Source organism: Thamnophis elegans, chromosome 4 (genome assembly GCF_009769535.1).
Source record: "Thamnophis elegans isolate rThaEle1 chromosome 4, rThaEle1.pri, whole genome shotgun sequence".
Classification (NCBI taxonomy): Eukaryota; Metazoa; Chordata; class Lepidosauria; order Squamata; family Colubridae; genus Thamnophis; species Thamnophis elegans.
The window spans coordinates 114795160-114819432 of NC_045544.1; the positions used below are offsets into that span (position 1 = coordinate 114795160).

A 24273-nucleotide genomic window follows, 5' to 3' on the forward strand; every position below is an offset into this window, starting at 1 on the left:
GGGCCATTTTCTGGGGCTGCTTTCAAGAGATTTTCAGGTTGTTTTTCAGCCCCCCCCAAAAAATAGCCAAAAAACAGGCATGTGTGTGCCGGCCAGCTGTTTGGGTTTCCAATGCTCCAGCACATGCACATGCACGCACATGCACGCACATGCACGCACATGCACATGTGTTCCAATTTGGGCATTTGGTGCCAAAAGGTTTGCCATCACTGTTCTAGAGGAAATCAAATTTGGCTGAACAGCAGTTTATGATGCGATTTGTTTAGTGACTGTTCAAAGTTACAATGGCTCTGAATAAAGGGACTTATGACCGGTTTTCTTACACTTATGACTGTTACAGCATCCCCGTGGTCAAAATTCAAACACTTGGCAATTGGCATGTACTTATGACAGTTGCACTGTCCCAGGGTCGTGTGACCACCATCTGTAACCTTTCCAACCAGCTTCTGACAAGCAAAGCCAATGGGGGAAGCCAGATTTGCTTAATAAACCAGCAATTGGCTTAACAACTGCAGCAAGAAAGGTCATAAAATGGGGCAAAACTTATTTAACAACTGTCTTGCTTAGCAATGGAAATTTTGGGCTCAATTGTGGTCATAAGTCTAGGACTACCTTTATCTGATAGTGGAACAATCAATTTTGAGGGATGGTAGGATTTTATCCCTGAAAGTATTCACCAAATTTCCTCACTACTATTTATATTGTTTTATACCAGCTGAACTCCAGGTTTCTTTCTCACCCTTAGGTAAAGGTAAAGGTTCCCCTTGCACATATGTGCTACTCACTCCCGACTATAGGGGGCAGTGCTCATCTCCGTTTCAAAGCCGAAGAGCCAGCGATGTCCGAAGACGTCTCCGTGGTCATGTGGCCGGCATGACTAAATGCCAAAGGCGCACAGAACGCTGTTACCTTCCCACCAAAGGTGGTCCCTATTTTTCTACTTGCATTTTTACGTGCTTTCAAACTGCTAGATTGGCAGAAGCTGGGACAAGTAATGGGAGCTCACTCCGTTACAGGCCGCTAGGGATTCGAACCGCCGAACTGCCGACCTTTCTGATCAACAAGCTCAGTGTCTTAGCCACTGAGCCACCACGTCCCATATTCTCACCCTTACATTTTACAATGCTTTGATAAGAGCCAGGCACCAAATCCTTGGTAAAGGATATAAAATAAATAGAGTTGCTAAGGCTTTTTATGCTTTTCTCAGGGAGGGTGCAGAAGTCTTGCTGCCATGCCAGATTGCCTACTCCCTAATTTTTTGTTTTGTTTTGTTAATGTTAATCCCTGGATATTGTAATTAATCCTACTTATTGAGCAGATGCACCTATGCAATGGCTGTGGCTGAGTGAGCTTCAAAAGTGGAGTTTTTGAAATACGTTATAAAGTAATAAAGGCAGGATAAAAATCTAATAATTTTTTAAAAAATTGCTGGCTGGGAAGAATCAAATGCAAATACTTCTACACTATGGACACCAGGAGTCACTGCAGATGCCTTTTAGATGAGGGAACTCTACAGAAACATTTATGCAGTTTATCTATATCTGGAAGGGTACATAGCAGGCACTTAAAAGCCTCTCCGTATCATGTTGCTAAACAAACTATGCTCGTTATGGTGAACCTATGGCATGCATGCCAGAAGTGGCACGCAGAGCCATCTCTCTGGGCATGCCAGCCGTTGCCTATTGCTCTTTTAGGTTACAGTGCGAACATACATGCCAGCAGCTGGTCTTCCCAAAGACCATGTGATTATGCATGCCGGGGAACTGTTCTTCCGGTTTCCACAGCTCCTGCACATGCGCACTAGAAGCTGCTCTTCCGGTTTCTGGTGCTCCCATGTGCACGCTCTAGTTTCAGCACTCAGTGTCAAAAGGATTCGCCAACACTGTCCTATGCCAGCTATTCAAACCTAGCTTGGCTAAATCATCCACTTGGAAGATATCTCAGTGCTGCCCTGTTCTTATAAATTTTCCATCCCATGTAATCAGCATGTATAACCCCATAGTTTGAATCTCCTAAGCCAGTGTTCCCAACCTTAGCAACTTCATATGAAGATATGTGGACTTCAACTCCCAGAATTCCCCAATCAGCTATGTTGGGAGATGAAGTCCACATACGTATCTTAAAGTTGCTAAGGTTGGGAAACACGAGTTTACCCCTTGTTTTCTTTGCCATTTCAGGGAAGGCCACCGTATTTTTCAGAGTATAAGATGCATTTTTCCCTGCCTAAAAGAACATGGAAATGTTGGTGCATCTTATACACCAAATATGAGGGAAGGCTTTTTGCCTTCCCTCAGCCCCCAGCAGCATTCTGCAGGCTTCAGCAGGGTTGGGGCAAGACAAAAACACCCCCATTTTGCCTTGTCTCAGCCCTGCTGAAGCATACAGAGTGCTACTAGGGGCTGAGGGAAGGCAAAAACTTTTTTTTTCTTACTTACCTCTTTGAAATCTTGGTGCATCTTATACACTGGTGCGTCTTATAGTCCGAAAAATACGGTATAGGCTTCTTTTTCTCATAACTGCTGGTGCAGAATGAAATGAAGTTTCTGATGTTCATTGAGTCCCATGTGGAAAGCAAACTTTGGAACTTAGTAGGGAGTTTCTTTTCCATTTCTCATTCCTGACTCTATAGGATCCTGAACAGGTGCGAAACCAGTCCTTCCTCTTCTTGTTATCCTTGCATCTCAGTTCTGTGTTCACAGAGCAAGTATGATACTTCGGATTTGGGGCACAGCAATCGAGATCGGCAGTCTGCACAGATGAGCAAGCCCTGATACTAGCATGGACATTTCTAGTTTGGTTAGCTGGGATTCCAAATAATCACAGGCAAAAGCATTGGGAAAGCCAGTTGACCATTGAGATGCCACAACTCTCATTCAGGCAAAAGCAGGCTGGTCTGATGAGTGTATTATTTCAATAAACCCATCCAAATGCCCACATGAAGAGAGATATCTCTGTTCTTGACAAACCTGCAGACTTGCGATATTCGTTTCCAAATATTTTGTAGCCCTTATGATCACCTCTACAGCCACTGAACATGAAACTAGCTTGTTATCACAGAAGTAATTTCTTTGTTTGTTTTTTTAAAGTCTTGGCTAGCTGTGCGGTCTTCTGTGTACTGAAATGTCTTCCAATGTGCTTAATCCAAACAATACAATCTGTCCATCTACGATTCGGTATTGTCAGCTTAAATAGGTTGCATCTGCAGCCTTCCTAAGCAATCTTGGACCAGAATTTGAGTTAGCTTTGCTGTTCCAATTTGGCACTGGTTTCTAAGGGATCCATACAGCTAGACTAGGCCCTTCTATTTAGAAGGGCCTACAATATATGAAAGACTTAGAATCTCTTTCACCAATGGATATAGATTTAGAAATACTGTAGATAATGCCATTGTAGCATTTTAAAATATTCTATCTGAATTTTGCTATGTAAGAGACAACTGCAAACCAACCAATGAGAGTTCAACCTGTATTACACAATTCATCAGAGCTGGGTTGCTCCCGGTTCGAGAGAACTGGTAGTGGTAATTGTGTGTGGGTCGCTAAACTGGTAGTGACGCTGGCTGGCCATGCCCCTGAAACGGCTTGCCTTCGCCATGTGCATCCACAGAACTGCCTCCTCCTGCCTACACACAAGTAAGCATTTGTGCTAACCTAGCCCCCCATCCCCACTGGCCAGCATCTCCTGAAGCCACCGGCACTGCAGCCCCCCTTCCCTTGGAGCTCAAAGTGGCGGGCGGGGCGGTGAGCTCTCAACAATTTTTCCCCTGGCGGTAAAAAATGCTGAGGGGGATCTCTTGCGGGCGTGTAGGGACTTTGACTTATGACGTTGCACTCTTCTCTCAGGCTCAGCCTGGTCATCTCCTACAATAATTTCTTTTTTTAGGACTATTGGAACAAGACATTCAAGACTAGGGGTGGGATGTTTATGTGTGTGGAAGGGCATATTTAATCCTTCCTAAATCTGTGTAACACTGCTTTAATCAGACATTCTGACATGCAACAGTACTTTCATTCATCTTGCTAAGCCACTGACCTCATTTTCACCCAGCATGATGTATTTCCATTTAATACTTAACTCTGGATATTGGGTTGAAGCTGACCACAGTACTGGTTTTACAGGGATAGGTTATATATATGATAAAATGCAGGTTAGTTTTATTTTCCAGCACCACAGCTACTAATATTTTCCACACACACAGACCATGCTTCCATGAATATATATATATAGCAGTAGACTTATATACCGCTTCATAGGCCTTTCAGGCCTCTCTAAGCGGTTTACAGAGAGTCAGCATATTGCCCCCAACAATCTGGGTCCTCATTTTACCCACCTCGGAAGGATGGAAGGCTGAGTCAACCCTGAGCCGGTGAGATTTGAACCGCTGACCTGCTGATCTAGCAGTAGCCTGCAGTGCTGCATTTAACCACTGCGCCACCTTGGCTCTTGAATGAATGAAGTCTGATAGCTTTTAAAATTGGGAATGGAGGCTGGGTGGGAAGAATTGGTATTAAAATGAAACCTCTTCAAACATTTGAATTGAACAAGATGGTTAAGCAGGCTTGAGCTGTCTTTAAAGCAGCAGAAAGGAAAAGCACCAGAAAGCAGATAGCTGAGGCAGTCCAGCTTTTCTGTATCCTAAAACTGATAAAAAACAACAACAGGGACACATGTGTTCCAGTCTTCTTTCTCATTTATTAAGGCTGATGTCAGATAAATACTGTATAGAACATTCAGATTATTTTCCCTTAACAAGAGGTTTTCCTTTTAAAGAAACCTCAAAGCCTTGTTGTTCACTTGAAAACTGTTAAGAACGATGCTCTTTGCATAGCAAATTTTGCTTTATCGCTCATTACTAGACAACTTTACAGAACGCAGCGTGCCAACTTACAATATTATTCTCATGGTAGGAAAAAGTAGTTAGCTATTGTTAAGTGGCAGGAAACCTACATTAACGTAAATATCCAGATAAAATATATGTGGCTTTCTCCATTTACTGTGAAATAATTTTTCTGAAGGCACTAGAAAATATTAACAAAAGCCACCGAGAGTCCTTTGTAGGAAAGTCCAGAGATATATTTTGGAGCATTATTACTACATTCGTTGTCTTGCAGATAACAGGCAAATCCCCTCGTGCCAATTTTCATCTCCTTACTGCGGATAATTCTCAATAACCATTGCATGGCCCTGCAGCAAGAGAAGAACTGAAATTACTCAACAAGAGAGAAACAAGATTCCCATCCCAAGAAAGATGAAAGAAAAATGAACATTGGAAAAATAGGATTACAAAAGGAAACCTTGTCAAGCACAAGGCAACTATGGTTATGCTATATTGAGTGTAGAACCAATTTGTTCTGAGGGTTAAAGGACTAGGTTAGAAACCAGGAGACAGTGAATTCTAGTCTTGCCTTAGGCATAAAACCCAGCTGGGTGACTCTCTCTCAGCCCAATACACTGAGTTATTTGTTGTGGGCAAAATAGGAGAAAGGAGTACAGGTAGTCCCCGACTTACAATGATTCATTTAGTGACCGTTCAGCACTGAAAAAAAGTGACTTATGTCCAGTTTTCATTCTTACGACCATTGCAGCCATCCCATGGTCATGTGATAAACATTCAGACATTTGGCAACTGGCATTTCTTAATGACAGTTGCACTGTTCCAGGTCATATGATCACCATTTGTAACTTTTCCAACTGGTTTCTGACAAGCAAAGTCAATGGGGGGTGGGGGTGGGAGCCAGATTTGTTTCATGGCCGCATGATTCATTTAACAACTGCAGTGATTCACTTAACAATTGGTAAAAAAGGTTGTAAAATGGAGCAAAACTCAAGTAACAATTGACTTGCTCAGCAACAGAAATTTGGGGGCTTAATTGTGATTGTAAGTTCAGGACTTACCTGTATTAGGTATATTTGCCGCCTTAAGTTATTTATAAAAACAGTAAAGGTGGAATATAAATAAATAAGTAAATATATAAACAAATATATAAACAAACAAACATGGGTTGCTCATTGTAGGGTTCTTACCTGTCCTCCAGCAGCACATGCTGCCACTAAGGCATATTGTCCCCCTTCCTTCTTCAACCTGTGGGCAGCTGTGATTACTAAACGGCAGCCAGTGGCACCAAAAGGATGTCCTAAGGACAGGGATCCACCCCAGTTATTAAATTTGTCCAGAGGAGGAGATCCAACCTATAAGTAGGAAAACAGTAAATGAGACACAGACTCTGAAATGTATCATCCAATTTCACCTATGAAAGGAAGAAAGTTACAAAACATAAGCTTGAAAGACCATCAGAGTAGGTAACATATCAACTCAGCTGATGTTTGCCAGATGACTGCTTCAGCCACTGAAACATCATTGGAACAAGTCTGCTCACATGTGGCAAACACTGGACTTCAGGAAGGACAACTATAAACAGGATGCCTCTAACTTCCACCATGCCCTCTAAGAAGTTTCTGGGAGAGGTTAGCAGGGAAAATAAGATAAACTGCATGGAAACCAGAGAACAGGAAGGATAAACCACAGAAATATCATGGATATCTAAATTCACAGTAACCTTAACCTTACCTTTGACTTTCTGCCCATGTAGTTCTGGGCAAACCAATCTGAATCCATGGCTTTGAGATTTGCTAAAATTTGTCCCTATAATGCAAAGGAAGGGAAAGAGAAGATTCCATTGCAGCAATAATATAGTCAAAATACACACAATCTCCACAGCAGAAACATTTATTGTAACTCCAGGAGAATTAACACAAATCAACTAGCTGATAAGGTACTTGAGGTTTTACACATCTCCAAATTAGTATTGCCAAACTTTAATTACAACTGCTGTTTAAAAGTGTTATGTACTTTCCTGGTTTCATTCTCATGACCATGTAGAATACCACATTGCAAAAGTAAGCAATCTTGTGATAGCTGTTTGGAGTAGTGTATTATGCATTTAAGTGACTTTTTAAAACTATTTTGACTTAAATTGTTGAATAGCTACCTTAATTGCAGAAAGGGAGTATTTCAGTTCCCTCTATAAGTAATAACTAATCAACCCAAGATTGAAAACTACAATTACTGGTGAAGTAAGCAATATAATGAAATGTTTGAACAAAACCTATCTGTGTTGCACATGACTTTAGAAATACTTACTGCAAACGCTTCATGAAATTCAAACACGTCAATGTCTGCCATTGTTAGGCCAGCTTTTTCCAAAACTTTGGGTGTAGCATATGTTGGCCTAAGAGACAAAGAAGCCAAGAGTTGCATTCAGATTCTTCTGGACAGGGGAAAACCTACTGGCTGAGAAAGGCTGCAGCTGCTCAGAAGAACATTCCTCCCTGTATCACCATTATAAGAACACACCCTTTCTTTTTATTTGACAGACACAAACAAAACAGCTCTCTCTTCCAACTAGCTTGAAGAATTTTCATCCTCCCCATCTCTGAACTCAAAACTGAATAGAGAACACAATACCTCTATAGTAACTAATGTTTTCTCTCTTGCTGGTGATATAAAAAGCTGTGCAGCGAAGATATGGAAACAGAATGTTTGCTGTAAATTCAATATTCTAAAGAGATGAGTGAAAAGAATAAGGACATACATAAACAAAACAATTTCAGAATTCAGGAGGATTTTACACTATTTCTTACAAGCTGTGGGGACTTGCATTCATGACTCAGCCATTCAAGTATCAGTTTCAAAATGTAAGAATCCAAACTGAGCATGGGTGTGGGTAGGTCTGGCCAGTATCCAGCAGCTCAGCATTTGTCTACTCTAGGACAGCCAACTCTTTTGAGAGGGAAGCATACCTCCTCCTATACTAAGGTTAGGGAAGAATGTGTGGGAGAAGGTAGGGGAGGATTGAGTTCACGTGTCAGTTAGAGAATCTTAGCTGAATGGAACTGATCACAGAAATATGCTGCTACAACTGTCAAAAGCCAAGTGACGGATACACTGTGGAAGAGACGGCAATCCCCCTCCCCCATGAAATATTAATGCAGTTGCCAGTCTTGCCAAGAGAAGCTGCCAGTAAATTTTGTGTGACAAAAAAGGGGAAATAATTATATTCAAAGGGAATAATCGTACTGTTATGTAATTAGTTGGGAGTCAGGAGTCATATACATATTTGTGGCAAAGGTACATGTCTAGTGATGTCCAATTTTAGGTGCTCATCTCTGTTTCGGAGCTGAGGAAGCAAGCGTTGTCCAAAGACACTTCCATAGTCATGTGGCCAGTATGACTATACCTGGAGGCACATAAATACTGTCATCTTCCCATCAAAGAGTGATATTTATTTACTCGCATATGCGTGCTTTCAAACTGCTACATGGGCAGGAGCTGGGACAAGTAACAGGAGCACGGCACTCAGATCTCAAACCCAGGACAACAAATTACCGGCTGAAAGCCCAGCATCTTAAAAGTTGGGCCACCGCCCACCCCCATTTTTTCAGTACTAAAATAACTCAAATGTTCAGTCAATTTCAGCTCTATGTATTTTTTTTTTTTAGAATGTGATGCCTAACTGCTTAAGGATCAAATGTGAGCCTCCATCTGAAAAATGCTGCACCTCCCTGCAACAACTGGGGCAGTTGCCTAGGACTAAGAAAGAAGGAATAAAAGTTTCTACAAATAAAATGATTTGGAAAATGGACACATTTCCATTTTCACGATAAAAGGATTCTAAATTTACAACTTACCCAAGCAGAAGCTGATCTTTTGGGTCTTGGGATACATATACAAAATCCCTAAATTGTATTTTTAAAAGAGAGGGGGGGGGGAGGGGGGGAAGATTGGTTACATAGTTATATACTTGAGAAAATGCCCATGGTCTTATGACGGATGGTGAGAGAAGGGAGGGGAGAGCTTCCATTCACCTGAGGTAAGCCTTTGGTTTGTATCCCATTGCCAAAGCCTTTTCTTCAGACATCAAGAGCATTGCTGATGCTCCATCAGTCTGTGGAAACAATATAAAAATGCCATCAGAATCCAAAAGAAGAATTAAGGTTCACCTCTCTGTCTCTTAATTCAGTTCGCACATTACAACAGTTATTTTTTTTTAAAAAGCCCTCAAAACTGAGCCTAATGCAAAATAAGTCCCCCCCAAAAAGGCAAACCTGAAGTTTAAAACCAGTAGCCAGGGAAAAGTCTAGAACTAAGATAACTGAAAGGAAAAGAACCAGTTGGGACCCAAGTAAAGCCACGGTGGTGCTGTGGTTAGAGTGCAATACTGCAGGCTACTTCTGCTGACTGCTGGCTGCCTGCAATTCACCAGGCTCAAGGTTGACTCAGCCTTCTATCCTTCCAAGGTCAGTAAAATGAGGACCCAGATTATTGGGGGCAACATGCTGACTCTGTAAACCACTTAGAGAGGACTATAAAGCACTGATATATAATGGTGAGAGAGGGGAGGGAGAGAGTGGGGAGGAGTTTTAGGGCACAAAATTTAAAGGCCCAAATTATTTGAAAGGTGTTGAACATCCCATATGATGATTGGGTAATAACTGTGGAGTCCTTGATCAGGTCAAGTCAAGTAAGGAAACATTTGCGAACAACCAAAATCAGAGAGCACCAAGGACTCCACAGTTCAACTGTGAGCTACATATATTCTCTGGTATTGTATAACAATGTTACACTGGTTTGGAAAATGAGCCATGTGACACTATTTTGGATTTTAGGAAAACAATCTTATTCCTCCCAACATTACTAGGATCAGAAAATCACCATCAAACTCTGGATAAGTAACATATACGCATATGCATGTTTTTGAAGCAACCATCTAAGAGAACAGCCAAGGGTCCTTCATGAACCAGATTAAATCAATTTTGCGATTCATTCTGATTAAAAGCAAATGCCAATCTAAGGTTCCAGCATCTGTGATTACGTTGTATAATGAGGAAGCTTCAGAATGTATTTTTCAAAGGAAAATGTACAAAAGTGTTACCAGGAAAGAGGAGTTGGCAGCTGTTACAGTCCCATATGGCTTGACAAAAGCAGCTTTCAGTCGACCCATCTGCTCCAATGAAGATGGCCGGATGCCGTTATCCTTCACTACAGTGTCCTTCCCTGAAAGAGTCAAACATGTAAAGAGGCTTAAGGTTCAAGACATCTGCTGTGTTGAAAGTCTACCTGTGACATTCAACCTTCTTCATTTCTGCAATTCATGATTGGGGCCTCTGCTGCTCATACTCTTAAACACACACAGGTTTTTCCTTCCAATGGACCATTCTTTCTCATATTATTTACGTTCTCTTCTCCTCTACCTTCAAGATTTCCTATGATCATTTCTTACTTTGCCTTTCTCTAGGAAACCTTCCCAACTAGGTAGTCTTCACACATACTAGATTTCAACATCCATAATCCATAAGCAGCACAGCCTCTGGCTGGGATTTGTGGCAATTCAATGCTTAAATGCAAATAGATTGGAGAAAGCTCCCTTTAGATCACTTGGAAATATCACAACCAGAGACTCTTAAGAATACAGCAGCTCATCCAGTAGTAAGATTTATGGTCAAAGTCATGCACCTAGCTGAGGACTTTGTGTCAGCCAGACAATTATAGCTGGTGGTGGCATCCTTAATATCAACTCCTGTAGTATATTACATTATGGGTATAATCCATAATCATTTTGCAGGATGATAACCGGTCTTAGGAAAAAGAATTTGCATTATTATAAAAAAACAGAAAAAGAAGCCTAGTTATACCATGTTACAATCTAACACTAGGAAGGACTTTGGCCAAATACTCTTGAGAACAGGAAAGAGTTCTGGATATTTGAGGCCCATCTGACCAACTGACTTACTACTACCATTTTAATGGGAGGCATTCAGTCAATATTTTGATCAGAGATAATTGATATTTGTTTTTTAAATTTGCTATTAAATCTGATGAAGCTACACATATCTTAACAAAAATTTGCTATTATCTAAACACAAAACACACTTTGCCACTTCTAAATACGTATTTTTAAGGAGAATACTTAAAATTATCCCAAATAAAATAAGGTATCAGCAAAAGTTTTCACTTTCCTTGTTTGCTATATGGATGTGGCTGAACATATGCAAGAATTAGGCACAGGTAAGGCATATGTTTGATCTTAACTCATCCACTGAAGAAATCTATGAACTAGGAAGAACAGAAGAATAAGACAGAAGGGGAGAAAAAACTAATATCTGTAAAAACACGTTTTTGTCTCCTCTCTCTTATTATTAAGAGCCCTCTTTCTTTATTTAGCATCTCATCTGAAAGCCATGCCAAGAGAAAAATATTTCCACATCCCTCTGGAGTGTGGCACCATTTCCACACATTCCTCTCAACAGGCATTTTACCTGGCACTTTGAATGCTACCACATCTGTGAGAAGGGATTCGTCTTGTGCTTTCTTGGCTAGAGTGTGTGAGCGGAGAGCATATTCATCTTGCTCCAAACGTGATATAGCAAATGCAGCTGCCAGGCGATCTGCTGAATGACCCATGGTCTCGCTGGTGGAAAATTCTGCCACTGCAGGGAGCTATAATTATTGAAAAAATACCATGTGAAGATTAGTTTCCCTCAATTCAGTGCAGGCAGCTCTATAATCTAACAGCTGAAAGTAAATCCACAGGATTTAGCATTGTAAAATATGTACTGTAACGCTGGTGTGCAGTGGCTCACCTTTTGCCATCTCTTGTTTAATCTAGTCCTCCTAAGCTGCTTTACCTGCAAACTTGGTCATGACTTTTTCCTCCCTCAACCTACTTTTTCTTTCACCAAAGGAATCAGCCTCATTTTGCTCTATTATGTAATGAGTTTCTCAAGCCTTAGAAAAAGAATGACAGCTTGCAAAGAATTAAAAGAACATTTGCACATTTTTTCTTTACTAGGAAGCCAACTCTCCAGTAAGTTAGCGAATGTTCAGCAAGATTAAGGTTAGAAATAAAATAAATGCTAAACTAAATATATAAAGTCTCCAAGTTTTTTGTAACAAATCCCTTTCTCCTTCCAATAAATCTGGTTAAAGAAGCCTATACAAGAATCTTGGGGAAGATTTGTGAACAACTGCTAAAGGCTTGATATAATACATCTTTTCTAGCATGTAGGTATTATTCTACTCTCAGAATTCTCATACTGGCTGACATATTGACTACTTGAATCCTTGACAACTTCTTTTATAAATTGCTTTCTAGACCAAAGTTAATGGAAGTTGAAGATGTGGTACCCAGGGAACAGAGTCAGCAACCATTTTTGGCTACAATGTGTCTCTAGCTCATTATTCTATTTATTTGTCCCTGCTCATTTTCTGAATTGGTATCTTAGGCAGGCAGTGAAATGAAATCTATTTACTGCTTTACCTCAGGGGCAAAGTAATCAGGACGGATTTTGGAGATCAGAGATAATGTCTGGCCCAATCCTTTTGCTCTTGAAAATCCAAGCAAAGTCTTCCTCATCTTCCGACTATGTCTGATAGGAACATCGGACATCAATTCAACACCACCAGCAACTATCACATCCATCTGGCCAGCTGCAATGAGGCTATATGCTATAAAAATCAGAAGGCACATACATGGCAGTTACTATATGACTGATCAGTTTCTTGATTGAAAAAATCAATCAATCAATTAATTTTTTATGTTCTTCAGAATTGGCCATTTCTCACCATTGTATTTCATGCATATCATGGAACTTTTCAAGCAGAAGATGAGGGACAATTAATACATTCAAAGAGTTAAGGATTCAATAGATAACATTTCTTTCCTAAGTATTTTTTTAAAGTCACTTTAAAAGTTCAACTTTATAAATCCAATTGGGTTTCCACTTTATATGACTCTAGGTATACATTTACACTTTTAAACCTTGGTGTCTTCATGTGCTCTGTTTATTTGCATACTATCTTTTGCCTATCTACCAAATTTAAATATTTATCCAGTTTATAAAGGGGCTGGGTAAAATCTGTTATATATCTTATTAGAATTAGGCATGTGAAAATTAAAACGCAAATCAAGAATGAAATTCTCTGAAGCAATTTACATTATTTTATTCTGGACTGTAACCTCCATGTTCTTAGCATTTTAAAAGTAGAAATAGATTTTTTTTTCAAGAGATGGCCTCTGTTGAATAAAACAGATGGCAATCAACTGCCACGTGGCAGATTACTGAGGATATTTCAGGCTTCATACTTTATTCTTTGTCCTCCTGGAAGTTGTGAATGCCCCAACACTGGAAGTCTTTATGAAGATGTTGGATAGCCATTTGTCTGGAACGGTATAAGGTTTCCTGCCTAGGCAGGGGGTTGGACTAGAAGACCTCCAAGGTCCCTTCCAACTCTGCTATTGTATTGTATTGTAATTTGTAACCATAACTAATACTTTATTTTTTACTGTAAAACCAAGCAAATCACTTTCTAATACACCATAAAATATCCAAACATCTTCCAGAGGGTAAATTCTACTTTTCTTTCGTCTCGGAGTTAGAGTATTTATCCATTTATTATTAAACTTCGATGCCACCCATCTTGCCGAGACAAGTCTGGACAGCTTAGAGTCATACAATTAAAATACCACATAAATCATTAAAACAATAAATAAGAACCAAACATTTAAAACTCAGATAAAATTCAATTAACCAAGATGGAAAGGAAAGAAATATACATGGGGAGGAGGTTGGGTCTGACTAATATATTAGTCACCTCCAAGTTGCCCCTTTCCCATTGGGGTCCCAGGCCAGTTGGCAGAGTCTGGTTCTCAAGCTTTTTCAGAAGGCCAGAAAGGTGGGTACAGATCTCACTGGAGGCTGGGGCGCACTAGATGTTCCAGAGGGTGGGCATCATGGCAGAAAAGGCTCTTGTCCTGGATCCTGCCAGCTGAGATTCTCTGACTGACAGGGTCCACGTGCCTCTTCTGCTGGCATGGATGGGGCAGGCTAATCCCATCAGAATGAGCAGGTTCCTCAGATAATCTGGACCTATGCCACGAAGGACTTTTTGGGTGATAACCAACACCTTAAATTGGACCTGGAAGCAAACTGGCAACCAGTGCAGCTCGCAGAACAGTGAACAGTGATGTAACATGGGCTGCCCGAGGGGCCTCAATAACTGCTCATCCAACTGGTTCTACACCAGCTGAAACTTCCAGAGACTCGTGAAGGGTGGCCAAATGTAGAGCATGTTGCAACAGTCCAATATTAAGAGGCAATAAATTCTACTGGAGACATACATTTTCCTGCATGTTCACAGCCTATTTATATATGGTCCTTACTTAAACAAGTAAGGATAACCTACCAGTTGTCATTGCCTGGTTGGAAGATATGCAAGCCATGGTGACAGTGTGAGCAGGAGTTTTGTCAGAGAAGCCAGCTCCCAAAGCAGCCTACATAAAAGTCAGAAAGCAAATCAGAATATTGAGAGATGTCTAATTTCTACAATTCTTACGATACATTGCAGTCCGGAATTCCAGCGTAGCAGGTTTTGCAAGAAACTTGCAGAGAAACTCAGGTCAAGAGATTTTATCTTATTGGTGTAGTCAATGACTGGATAAAGATAGCAATAGCACTTAGACTTATATACTGCTTTATAGCTTTCTTTAAGCGGTTTATCGGATCAGCATATTGCCCCCAAAAATCTGGGTCCTCATTTTACCGACCTCGGAAGGATGGAAGGCTGAGTCAACCTTGAGCCCATCAGGATTGAACTCCTGGCTGTGGGCAGAGAATGCAGAGCAATACTACATTCTAACTACTGCACTACCAGGCTTGTAGAAGCCTTTTGCTCGTCAAACGTTTTAGTCAACAACTAATTCAATAACGTTTGTTTCTGTTTAACCAATATTAAATCAACATTTTTTGTTTGATCAGTATTAAAGAGCATTTTGAAAGGATATAACCAGGGGCCCTGCTTGTCAATTATAATCACTCTTTGCATTGCAATTTTCAGTTTATTGAAAACAGAATGGTTCATTCACATCTCACACTAAGTCATAATTTGTGATTTTGCCTTAGCCTCTTTGGCAAACCCAGCTAATTTACCCAAACCAGGGTTAAACCAAAAATGGCATATAAAATGTGTGAATCCAAATCACCAAATGTAACAAACAACCTCAGCCTACAGCAACCACAGTTAAGGAATTCATTTATTTGCAACAGCCATGTAGTCAATTCCACAAATCAGAGTCAAAAGTTCTTGGCTATCTGTCTGTCTCTGCTTACAAACATATGCATAAAATTGCTCGGGAGGCTTTGGGCCTAACTGCAGAGGCACCATATCTAAGAGACCCTTTACACATTTTAACTAGCATGGTAGTAATCCTAGAGTTGCCAGGAAAAGTACTGAAAACTAGCCTTCCAATGAGATCGCTGGGACTTGCAAGCAGTGAATATTTTCCTATTTATATATTTCTGCCTCAATAACACCAGGGAAAAGGCTGCCCCAGGTCGTTACCTAATTGTACCGTGGCCAGAATGCCAAGGTAATTTTTATCTGGAAAATGTAACCTGAATCTTATTTTCCCCACACATGAAATAAAGTTCTCTCAGAGACATTTTACTTATTCTGGGAACTATGAAGAGAGAATGTATCCCAAATGCCTCTCTGCTTTCAGTTAAACGGTGACGGGGAGGTGCTGCTAAATGGAAAATATGGCATGGCATAGCAAAGAAAGATAGGTCAGTTGAGGGAGCAAAAGCTTAGTCCCAGGCCCGCCTCTGCTTAAGACACTCTTAGGAAGCAGGACTTCAAATGGCTAGGGTCAATATGAAAACTTGAAAAACAGGGAATAGAAGAATATTCAGAGGTAGAATATTCTAGAACAGTGTTTCTCAACCTTGGCCACTTGAAGATGTCCGGACTTCAACTCCCAGAATTCCCCAGACAGCATTCGCTGGCTGGGGAATTCTGGGAGTTGAAGTCCGGACATCTTCAAGTGGCCAAGGTTGAGAAACACGGTTCTAGAAGGATTAATGCAACACTCCAATTTAATCAATCTTGATTTCTATGATTCAGCAGTAAGACATCTAAATAAGGTATCCTTGGTTACACAATATCACACAACATTGCTTCACTGACACAAAGCCAACTGGGGTAAAGTTCAGCAAGAACGTTAATATGAAGATACTTGCTCAGGCGGAGAATCAGACAAGCCAAAACTGTGACAAGTGACACAACGCAGAGGGGAAATGCAAGCAATAACCTGTTACTATGATGTCTAACTGCTAAAAATGGCAACTTTGGGGCTTTTAATATTAAAACTTCATTCAGCTGCCTGCTTAGTTTTTGGAAAGCAAACATGAACACTCTTGCAGTTGTCAGAAATGGGAGATGATTGACATGCCTAAGGCTTATGAGCAGAACAAATAATAAATAAAGGCTTGCCAACAAGTTAAAGGGCAAGTCCAGCATTCAAAGCAACGAAAGCCGGCAGCAAAACTAGGTAAAATCAAACTGTAGAAAAAAGGTCGATATCTGTGAGTGCGCATACAAAAGAAATTACTTAATCCTAAAGAATTGGACTTAGTCCTTTTCAGTTATCGAGTTAATAATCAACAAACCTTACACTCTTAACTTCACTTCACTGGGCTCTCGGTGGTTTCTGCACATAGGAGCTGCAGACAAGCAAATGAGCTTGCAGGAATTATTTGCGGGTGGGGGCTGGGAGTGCCTTTGAATTAATATTGACTCCTGACTAATCCTTACAATTTTCTTGACCAGATTTTTGGGGAACTGATTTGCTATTGTCTTCCTCCTAGAGCCAAGTATGATTGACTCAAAGCATAAAATGATATATCTTCAGGAGCATTGCCAAATCTATGCTTGTAATTACAATGACAAAGTAATACTTTCTAATTCAAAACTGAGTATGCCTTGAAAACAATATCTAACTTCTGTAAACTGACCAGAATTGCCATCAGTGAGTTTGGCAGCCATGTAAATTTTCTTAACAAATATTTAAAAAGTGCTTCAGACTTGCCCAACTCTGTCGTTTAAATCGGCCTGTCATTCTCATGCTTCTAAATACCAAAAACAAACAAACAAGCACAGCTCTGCCTGCCTGCCTTAAGGATTACACTGACTGTAATAAGTGGATTTCTTACAGGAGTCACCCCCTTTTTTTAGGTGACTAGGAAGATCAGCAGCAGGAAAGCACTGGAAAAAATAGGATGAGAGCCCTGTAGAAAAATGGCAAAGGTGGGGAAATGATAGGTGGTCCATGGTGAGTGGGACAGCAAGAGGTTTGGTGGCAGCAGTTAGGAAGCACCACGTATTAGGCTTGTAGCATAGAAACTGACAGAAGGCAGAGGGGGCTCTGGTCTGGGGCAGGTGGTGAGAGAAACTGGCAGATACAGCATCAAGCCTTGCAGGTTTTAAAGAACAGGAAGCAGAAAGAGACATTCCTTCATGTGCATCAAGTCTATAAATAGCAGTAGTAGACTTATATACCGCTTCATAGGCCTTTCAGGCCTCTCTAAGCGGTTTACAGAGAGTCAGCATATTGCCCCCAACAATCTGGGTCCTCATTTTACCCACCTCGGAAGGATGGAAGGCTGAGTCAACCCTGAGCCGGTGAGATTTGAACCGCTGACCTGCTGATCTAGCAGTAGCCTGCAGTGCTGCATTTAACCACTGCGCCACCTTGGCTCAAATGACAGGTAGGCTTTTTAATGCATGCCCAAAATGTGGAAGTATGTTTTAATCTTTAGAATGACTTGATATTTAGAAAGTAAATCAGATATAAAATTCCATTTGGAAACCATTTATAGGCTACAATTTTAAACATGGAAATGCACCATATTCAAAATTATGGTTTCAGAGGTTATATTCTAACTTAATATATAATCTCCCTATCATTTTTACTGGTTGATATATTTTTTATCAACTGTAGTTTTTCTATCTTTTTTAAATTTTTGAGTGCTAGCCAAAGACTTAAAATAGCAGTAGACTTATATACCGCTTCATAGGCCTTTCAGGCCTCTCTAAGCGGTTTACAGAGAGTCAGCATATTGCCCCCAACAATCTGGGTCCTCATTTTACCCACCTCGGAAGGATGGAAGGCTGAGTCAACCCTGAGCCGGTGAGATTTGAACCGCTGACCTGCTGATCTAGCAGTAGCCTGCAGTGCTGCATTTAACCACTGCGCCACCTTGGCTCAGGTGGCGCAGTGGTTAAAGTGGTTAAAACCAAATCTAATCATAGATGTTTTGATTAGAAAATGGATATGGAATATTTTATTATGTTATAAGTTTTAAATACGACATTACAACATATTTGTGATATATTTTACATTTTATTCAGCCTTCTTTTACTGTTTATATTTATCTATATTATCTATTTTTACAATCTTTTAAACGTACTCATGTCTTTTTCTAACTTAACTGCAGTTTAACAGCTGCCCCTTTCCCCAAATGGCACCATTCAATAAAAATTCTATTGCAGGAGCCAATCTCGGTCGGTCACTGAGACGAGAGCTTTAATTTTCCAAGATTTCTTGGGCTCCAGCATGAGTCTGAAAGAAGACTAAGCCTCTGGCTCGGGTGACAACCCAGTTTGGATCCCGCAACATTATCCTAGGACAGGCATATTTGCCTTCATTCATAAAGGTTTTATTGTATTTCAAGATTGCAGAAAGAGGTACATCTCCATTTTTAAGTCATAGAAGCCATATTCCATTCATCTCTATTCATATCCCCCCCAACCAGAGGTGGGATTCACTTACTATTACTACTGGTTTGCCCAGCACCGTAAATGTGAGCATGCGTGCGTGCACGCATGCGCCATCACGTGCCATCCGTGCGGCATCACAAAACACAGCAATATAAGATGGGATTGCTCCCGGGAGGATGGGTGGGAGCAGGCCCACCCACAGGTCACCACTACCGGTTCACCCAAACCGGTCCTAACCGGCTGAATACCACCTCTGCCCCCATCCCATGTCTTGTGATTTTTCTATTGTTTAATATACCTCTCTGGCGACGTTACTTGTTTTCACTTCTTGGATAACAGTGCCTAACATAATGTACTCAATAGCTTCCTTAGGCACATCAGTCCGATACAGCAGGCCTCTGAGGGAACAAATCAGAGAAAGAGGGCACTTCAATGTCAAATCAAAAGTGTTTTTAAAAATCATAACAAAGATGACAAGAGGGAATTGAATACATGCCTTAAGAGGACAGAATGAAGGAATTTGTTTATTCAGTCTGAAGAAAAGGAGGTTATAGTTTGGCAAAATTCTGTCCATTAGTGTAAGCAGACATTTTAATCACATCTATCTATAGTATGAGAGTCACTCTGATGTTGTGATTAAGGCAGGCTAGAATAATAGCAATAGCAATAGCAGTAGACTTATATACCGCTTCATAGGGCTTTCAGCCCTCTCTAAGCGGTTTACAGAGAGTCAGCATATTGCCCCCAACAATCTGGGTCCTCATTTTACCCACCTCGGAAGGATGGAAGGCTGAGTCAACCCTGAGCCGGTGAGATTTGAACCGCTGAACTGCTGATCTAGCAGTAGCCTGCAGTGCTGCATTTAACCACTGCGCCACCTTGGCTCTAGAAACCAAGAGACTACACATGAAGCCAGTTGGATGATCTTGGGCCAGTCACTCCCTCACACCCTAGGAAGAAGGCAATGGTAAACTACTTCTGAAAAACCTTACCAAGAAAATTGCAGGGACATAGCCAGGCAGTCTCTGAGAATCAGATAGCAAATTGGCTCTCCAAACATTTCTAAAACTCCTGACCCAAATTTCGTTATATGCTAATGGAACTAATCTGCTGAATTTAGATAGTCAACAGAAATCGTGACAGGATTCTTGTTGTTGCTCTTTTGTGTGTAAGTGATTAAATTATCTTGGGTACTTTTTAATTCTGGAAATTATCAAAGAACAGGCAGATTTCAAAATACTCTTCCCTCATTAAATGCTTCCCAGAGTGAGCCAAGAGGTTATCTTGGAAATAGATAGAGTCACACTTTGCTACAGCCTGTGCAGCCCATAGTCCACCTTGCTTTGTAGTTAATCAAAGTATAAACGTAGTCCTTGAATTAAAACATGATTCTACATGGCATTAGAACTATAAATCCTATGTTTTATTACTGGGAACACAGTCCTTTTCATTCTATAAGCTAAGTCACAAGGTGATTTCTAGGGCAATGCTTTGGATCTGATTGGGGGGAAATGGTTCAGAATGCAAGAAAAGGTGAATGCAGTAAATTCCTGCAATTCATTGGAGAAGCTACCTCTATTCTAAGGACTTTATGGCAGTTTCAGTTCATTCAACTTTAATGAATCCAGAGAGAAGCTGTATTCCTGCTCTTGGGAAAAGTACTTCTTCCCAATTGAATCCAAAATATTGCAAAGCCCCAAAGCTTACAGGACAGGACACAATAACATTTAGGACCTTTCTATCTCAAATTCTTCTTTAAATTCACATGCAAGTGTTTTACTTAAGATAAAGACAAATCTAAAGAAAAATATAGAAAGGGAAAGAAAAGATGCAAGGTAAGAAAAAAACCCCAAAAGTTATACAATATAGTGATCTCCGAACTTATCTTTAACAAATAATTACAATCGTATAGGCTTCTTTCCCTTATAATCTTCTTCCCCCTTTTCAAACAAATCCCTTTAGCCCTTCATATTATTTTTCTTCTTTCAGCAAAAGCTCCATATAAGATAACAGACCATCTGGAGAATGAGGAATTCTAGTCCCACCTTAAGCACAAAAGCAGCTGGATAACTTTAGACCAGTCACTCACTCAGCCCAACCCACTTCACAGGGTTGTTGTGAGGAAAAGAGGAAGTACTGTTAGACATGCTCGCTACCTTGACTTATTTATAAAAACAATAAAGGTGGGATATAAATAAAGATGAAATAATTCAAAGTACATTAGGAAGACAACAAGGTGAATTATTCTCATCTATATTTATTGGGTGTAAGAATGGCAGCATTCTACTGATTGCAAAAGAAGAGTAGTTTGATGAAACAAGAAAGAAGAAAAGACACTTCAGGCACAAAAAACAAAGCAGAACAACATCCCTAAACAACTCCCTATGAACTAAATCACAACCAAACTGCCCCACTTCTATTTATTTACTACTTACGTCAGTGCTGCCCTGGCCAAGTCATGTGGCATTAAATCCGCATACCTGAAGATTAGAAGAGAAAGAAAAAAATACCTCCTCATTAATTCCTGAAAAATATACTTTTGTTTTACTAACTGCACTTTAAGCTGAAAAAGAAATTACACTATCTTTAAATTTGGCTGTTTCTCTGTTAACATTATTTATATCTCTTCTTCCCAAAGGTGCCCAAGAGGTTTTATAAATTATTTTTACAAGAGTAAGATTTAATACTCACGAAGTCCCAGCCTGCAAAAATGGAATGCGAACACCATCCACCACTACAATATTCTTCATCCCATTTTTACCTAAGGTTTTCTTACTTTTGGGTTGAACTGCAGTAATAACAATAACAACAATAACAATAATAATAATAAATTATTACTAGAAAAACTAGAACTAGAACAAGAATTATCACAAAATCTTTGAAAACCAAAGCATTTCTTTATTTGTTGCTATTATTTAGAAAAGGGATTAAAATAATTTTTGCACTAGGATAAGATCAGTAGAGCTTATGAGGTTTGTCTAAAAACATCCAAAGATCACAATTTATTTCTTCTATTTAATAATGTTAAGATATTTATTGTTTGACTTTTTCCTTCTGTAGTTTTCAATGAAGTATGAATAAACATCAAAACTAGAACCACGGAACTTCAACACTTTTAAAAATATATTTGTGTGTGTAATACACAGAGGCACATAGCAAGAGTCATACTAGCAGAATATGATAGATTACAGTACTTTCACAACAAGTTTTGGATTTATGTAACCTCAGATATTTTATATCCTAATTTATGAGACAGCAAAGGAGTGCAAGTACAATAGAGATGTGCAGTCAGATTATTCATATTTTTTCTGTACCTGTTGCGAATAACTGGGGTGAACAGCTGAACGATCTCAAAGCTGAAATGTTAAGAAAATCAAAATATAACAACATAGGTGAAATAGACAATAATGTTATTCAGACATAAAAATGAAACAAATTTCTCATAACCTTCTAACTAATAATGAGCCAAGAGGATCAGAGAGAATGTACTGTGACATTGAGAACACAAAAGCAAAAAATGAATAATATGATAGGATTATGGTATCTTAATATGATAGTAGCTGCATCAGAAATAGAGCAATGAAACTCACAAACAGACAATGAACTACTTTAACTAAAATGAACCTTTATGTAACATGCCAGCATACAAATCCAGTAACTAATCATACATTGGGTATTTTGATTATCTAAAGGAAAAAAAACTTACAGGATTTGGTTGCCCGTGGAAGGATGGTAGGAAGAATTTTCATGCCACAAGTCAACAAGGATGCCATTTTGAAGCCTGAAACCGGAAGAAGAGATTGCTTAGTTAGCTTGTTCTTCTTCTTATTGTTCTGTCATATCCGTCACTGAACGTTGGCGATCATGTTGGTGATCCTAGTTAGCTTGATAACAGTAACTATTGAGGGTATAGGGCCCAGTTCACAGGTTTATTCAAAGTAGCTAAACTCATGGTTGCCCATCTAATTTAAAAAAAAAAACTAAAAAAAAAAAAACTGGGAAGTTTTCAAGCAGCAAGATATAAGCAGAAACCAAAATTTTATTTTATTAATAACAGATAATACAAAGTAGATGAAATTACTTATTTTATTCTGGAATTTTGTTAACTTTGGTTAACCAAATTTGCAACCAAGTAAGTATAATTCTTGCTTTAATGCTTCCATAAAGTTTTTGCTAGACTTTGAAAAGACATTCTTTCAAATGCTTTGTACTATCTTATCATCTATCTTCTCTTACATTTCCCAGTTTATATATGTCCAGCTCATTTTATTAAATATTACTGTAATATTATGGTTTTGGAGATGAGCTCCAAAAAGGAGAATCAGCATAGTGTGGCAATTTAGATGCTGAACTGGAATAGGAATCAGGTTTAAATTCACATTCAGCTATTATGTAATTTCATTGTGTGGCTTTCCACTTAGAGATATAAAAACAACTGATTCAACCTGCTGCATGATATGAAATTGGAAAAAAAGTTTTGAAGAACTATTATGTACAAATACTTTGTATCTGGAAGAATGCAGGATATATACAGGATCAATCACATAATATCAAAAGTCAACCACTGAGTCTCTTTTCTGCTATGAACTGCAATTAAGATATATGATATTTTAATTATCTTTATTGTTATTACAGTTTAATAATATAAAGATAAAGGTTCCCCTCCCACATATGTGCTAGTCAAAAACAAAAATACAAAATCACTACAAAAAAGTATAACGAACAAAAGTATAAAACAAACTATAAACAAAAGGGGAAAAAGAAAGGAAAATGATAAACAATAAGCAAAAAAGAGATATATATTTGATATATCAAACATTACACAATATATTAAGACTTCAAATTTAAAAGAGAATAAACCTCCTTTGTAGTAAAATTTAATATTTGCCTGCTTTAGAAAAATGTAAATATTATAAGTGTTTCCCATGTACAATGGGCAATTTAATTATCTAAATACATATCTTAAGCATTCCATATTGCTGTTATGCTTGCACAATATTGGGGCATTTCTTCCTTAAGAAACTGCATCGTATGTACTTTGAGGTCATATACAAGCTACTTTTGCTCATGCGGATTACCCTGCCTCAACTTTCTCTTATTAATCCCATTACATGCAAAAAGCAGGATGTGTAATATAAGGCAGCTATATTAAGAAAACTGGTAACTGGGCATATCGATGCATCTTAATGTCACCGTCCACTGCTCCTATCGCGTCTCTTCCCTCCACAGAGAACACACGCAGGAAAGCAAATCCTCCCACCGCCTAATCCCACTCACTCGCCCTCCCTTCAGCCCGCTTGGGAATCAGAATCGCCCACCTTGGGGGACCGCGAAAAGCAAGGCAGATTAGCTCACCGCCGGCAACAGCCCTCCACCACAGGCTGGAAACAATCAGCCCCGCCCCCTTACCCGCCCAAGGGCGCCAGTACACGTGAAGGCCCTCCCTTGCCGACATTAACCGGCGTTTGCCATAGCCGCCTAATACCCTCCCCCCCTCAGCTCCCCGGGTTCAACGTTTTTTCTTTCCACAAAACAAATATTGAAGAAGTGCCTTACAAAACAGAGAATGTGAGAGAAACGTGCCCTTCGGAAGAACCGTCGGGGCATCTGCCGCGTCATATTTGTGAACAGGCAAATCAGGGGACGGCTCACTTTAAGTA

The 24273-nt window shown here is 39.6% G+C and overlaps 1 protein-coding gene across 3 annotated transcripts; it reads right to left on the bottom strand.

Moving 5' to 3' along the window:
* Positions 1-4672: 4672 nt before the first annotated feature.
* On the bottom strand, positions 4673-24194 carry HADHB (hydroxyacyl-CoA dehydrogenase trifunctional multienzyme complex subunit beta). Of its 3 annotated transcripts, none has more exons than XM_032215965.1 (16): positions 24170-24194; positions 22320-22394; positions 21928-21969; positions 21305-21401; positions 21049-21093; positions 18912-19011; positions 14243-14330; positions 12318-12505; positions 11317-11497; positions 9933-10054; positions 8866-8945; positions 8689-8736; positions 7142-7229; positions 6569-6643; positions 6025-6189; positions 4673-5184 (listed from the first exon to the last, which is right to left on the bottom strand). In XM_032215965.1, exons 2-16 carry the CDS (start codon positions 22384-22386, stop codon positions 5149-5151), a joined length of 1422 nt encoding a protein of 473 aa, XP_032071856.1. In that variant the 5' UTR covers positions 22387-22394; positions 24170-24194; the 3' UTR covers positions 4673-5148. The 3 variants fall into 3 exon arrangements, with proteins under 3 accessions (XP_032071856.1, XP_032071855.1, XP_032071854.1); XM_032215964.1 differs by lacking the exon at positions 24170-24194 and adding an exon at positions 23969-24025; XM_032215963.1 differs by lacking the exon at positions 24170-24194 and adding an exon at positions 23932-24023.
* Positions 24195-24273: the final 79 nt, after the last annotated feature.

Bases quoted from the DNA above. Each gene is read 5' to 3' on its own strand.
- HADHB (XM_032215965.1), bottom strand. From the start codon at position 22,386: ATGGCATCCTTGTTGACTTGTGGCATGAAAATTCTTCCTACCATCCTT. The intron at 21,402-21,927 runs GTACAGAAAAAA...TTATTACTGCAG, and splicing joins ACCCCAGTTATTCGCAACAG to TTCAACCCAAAAGTAAGAAA. The intron at 14,331-18,911 runs GTATATTAAACA...ACTTTTATGTAG, and splicing joins CAAGTAACGTCGCCAGAGAG to GCTGCTTTGGGAGCTGGCTT.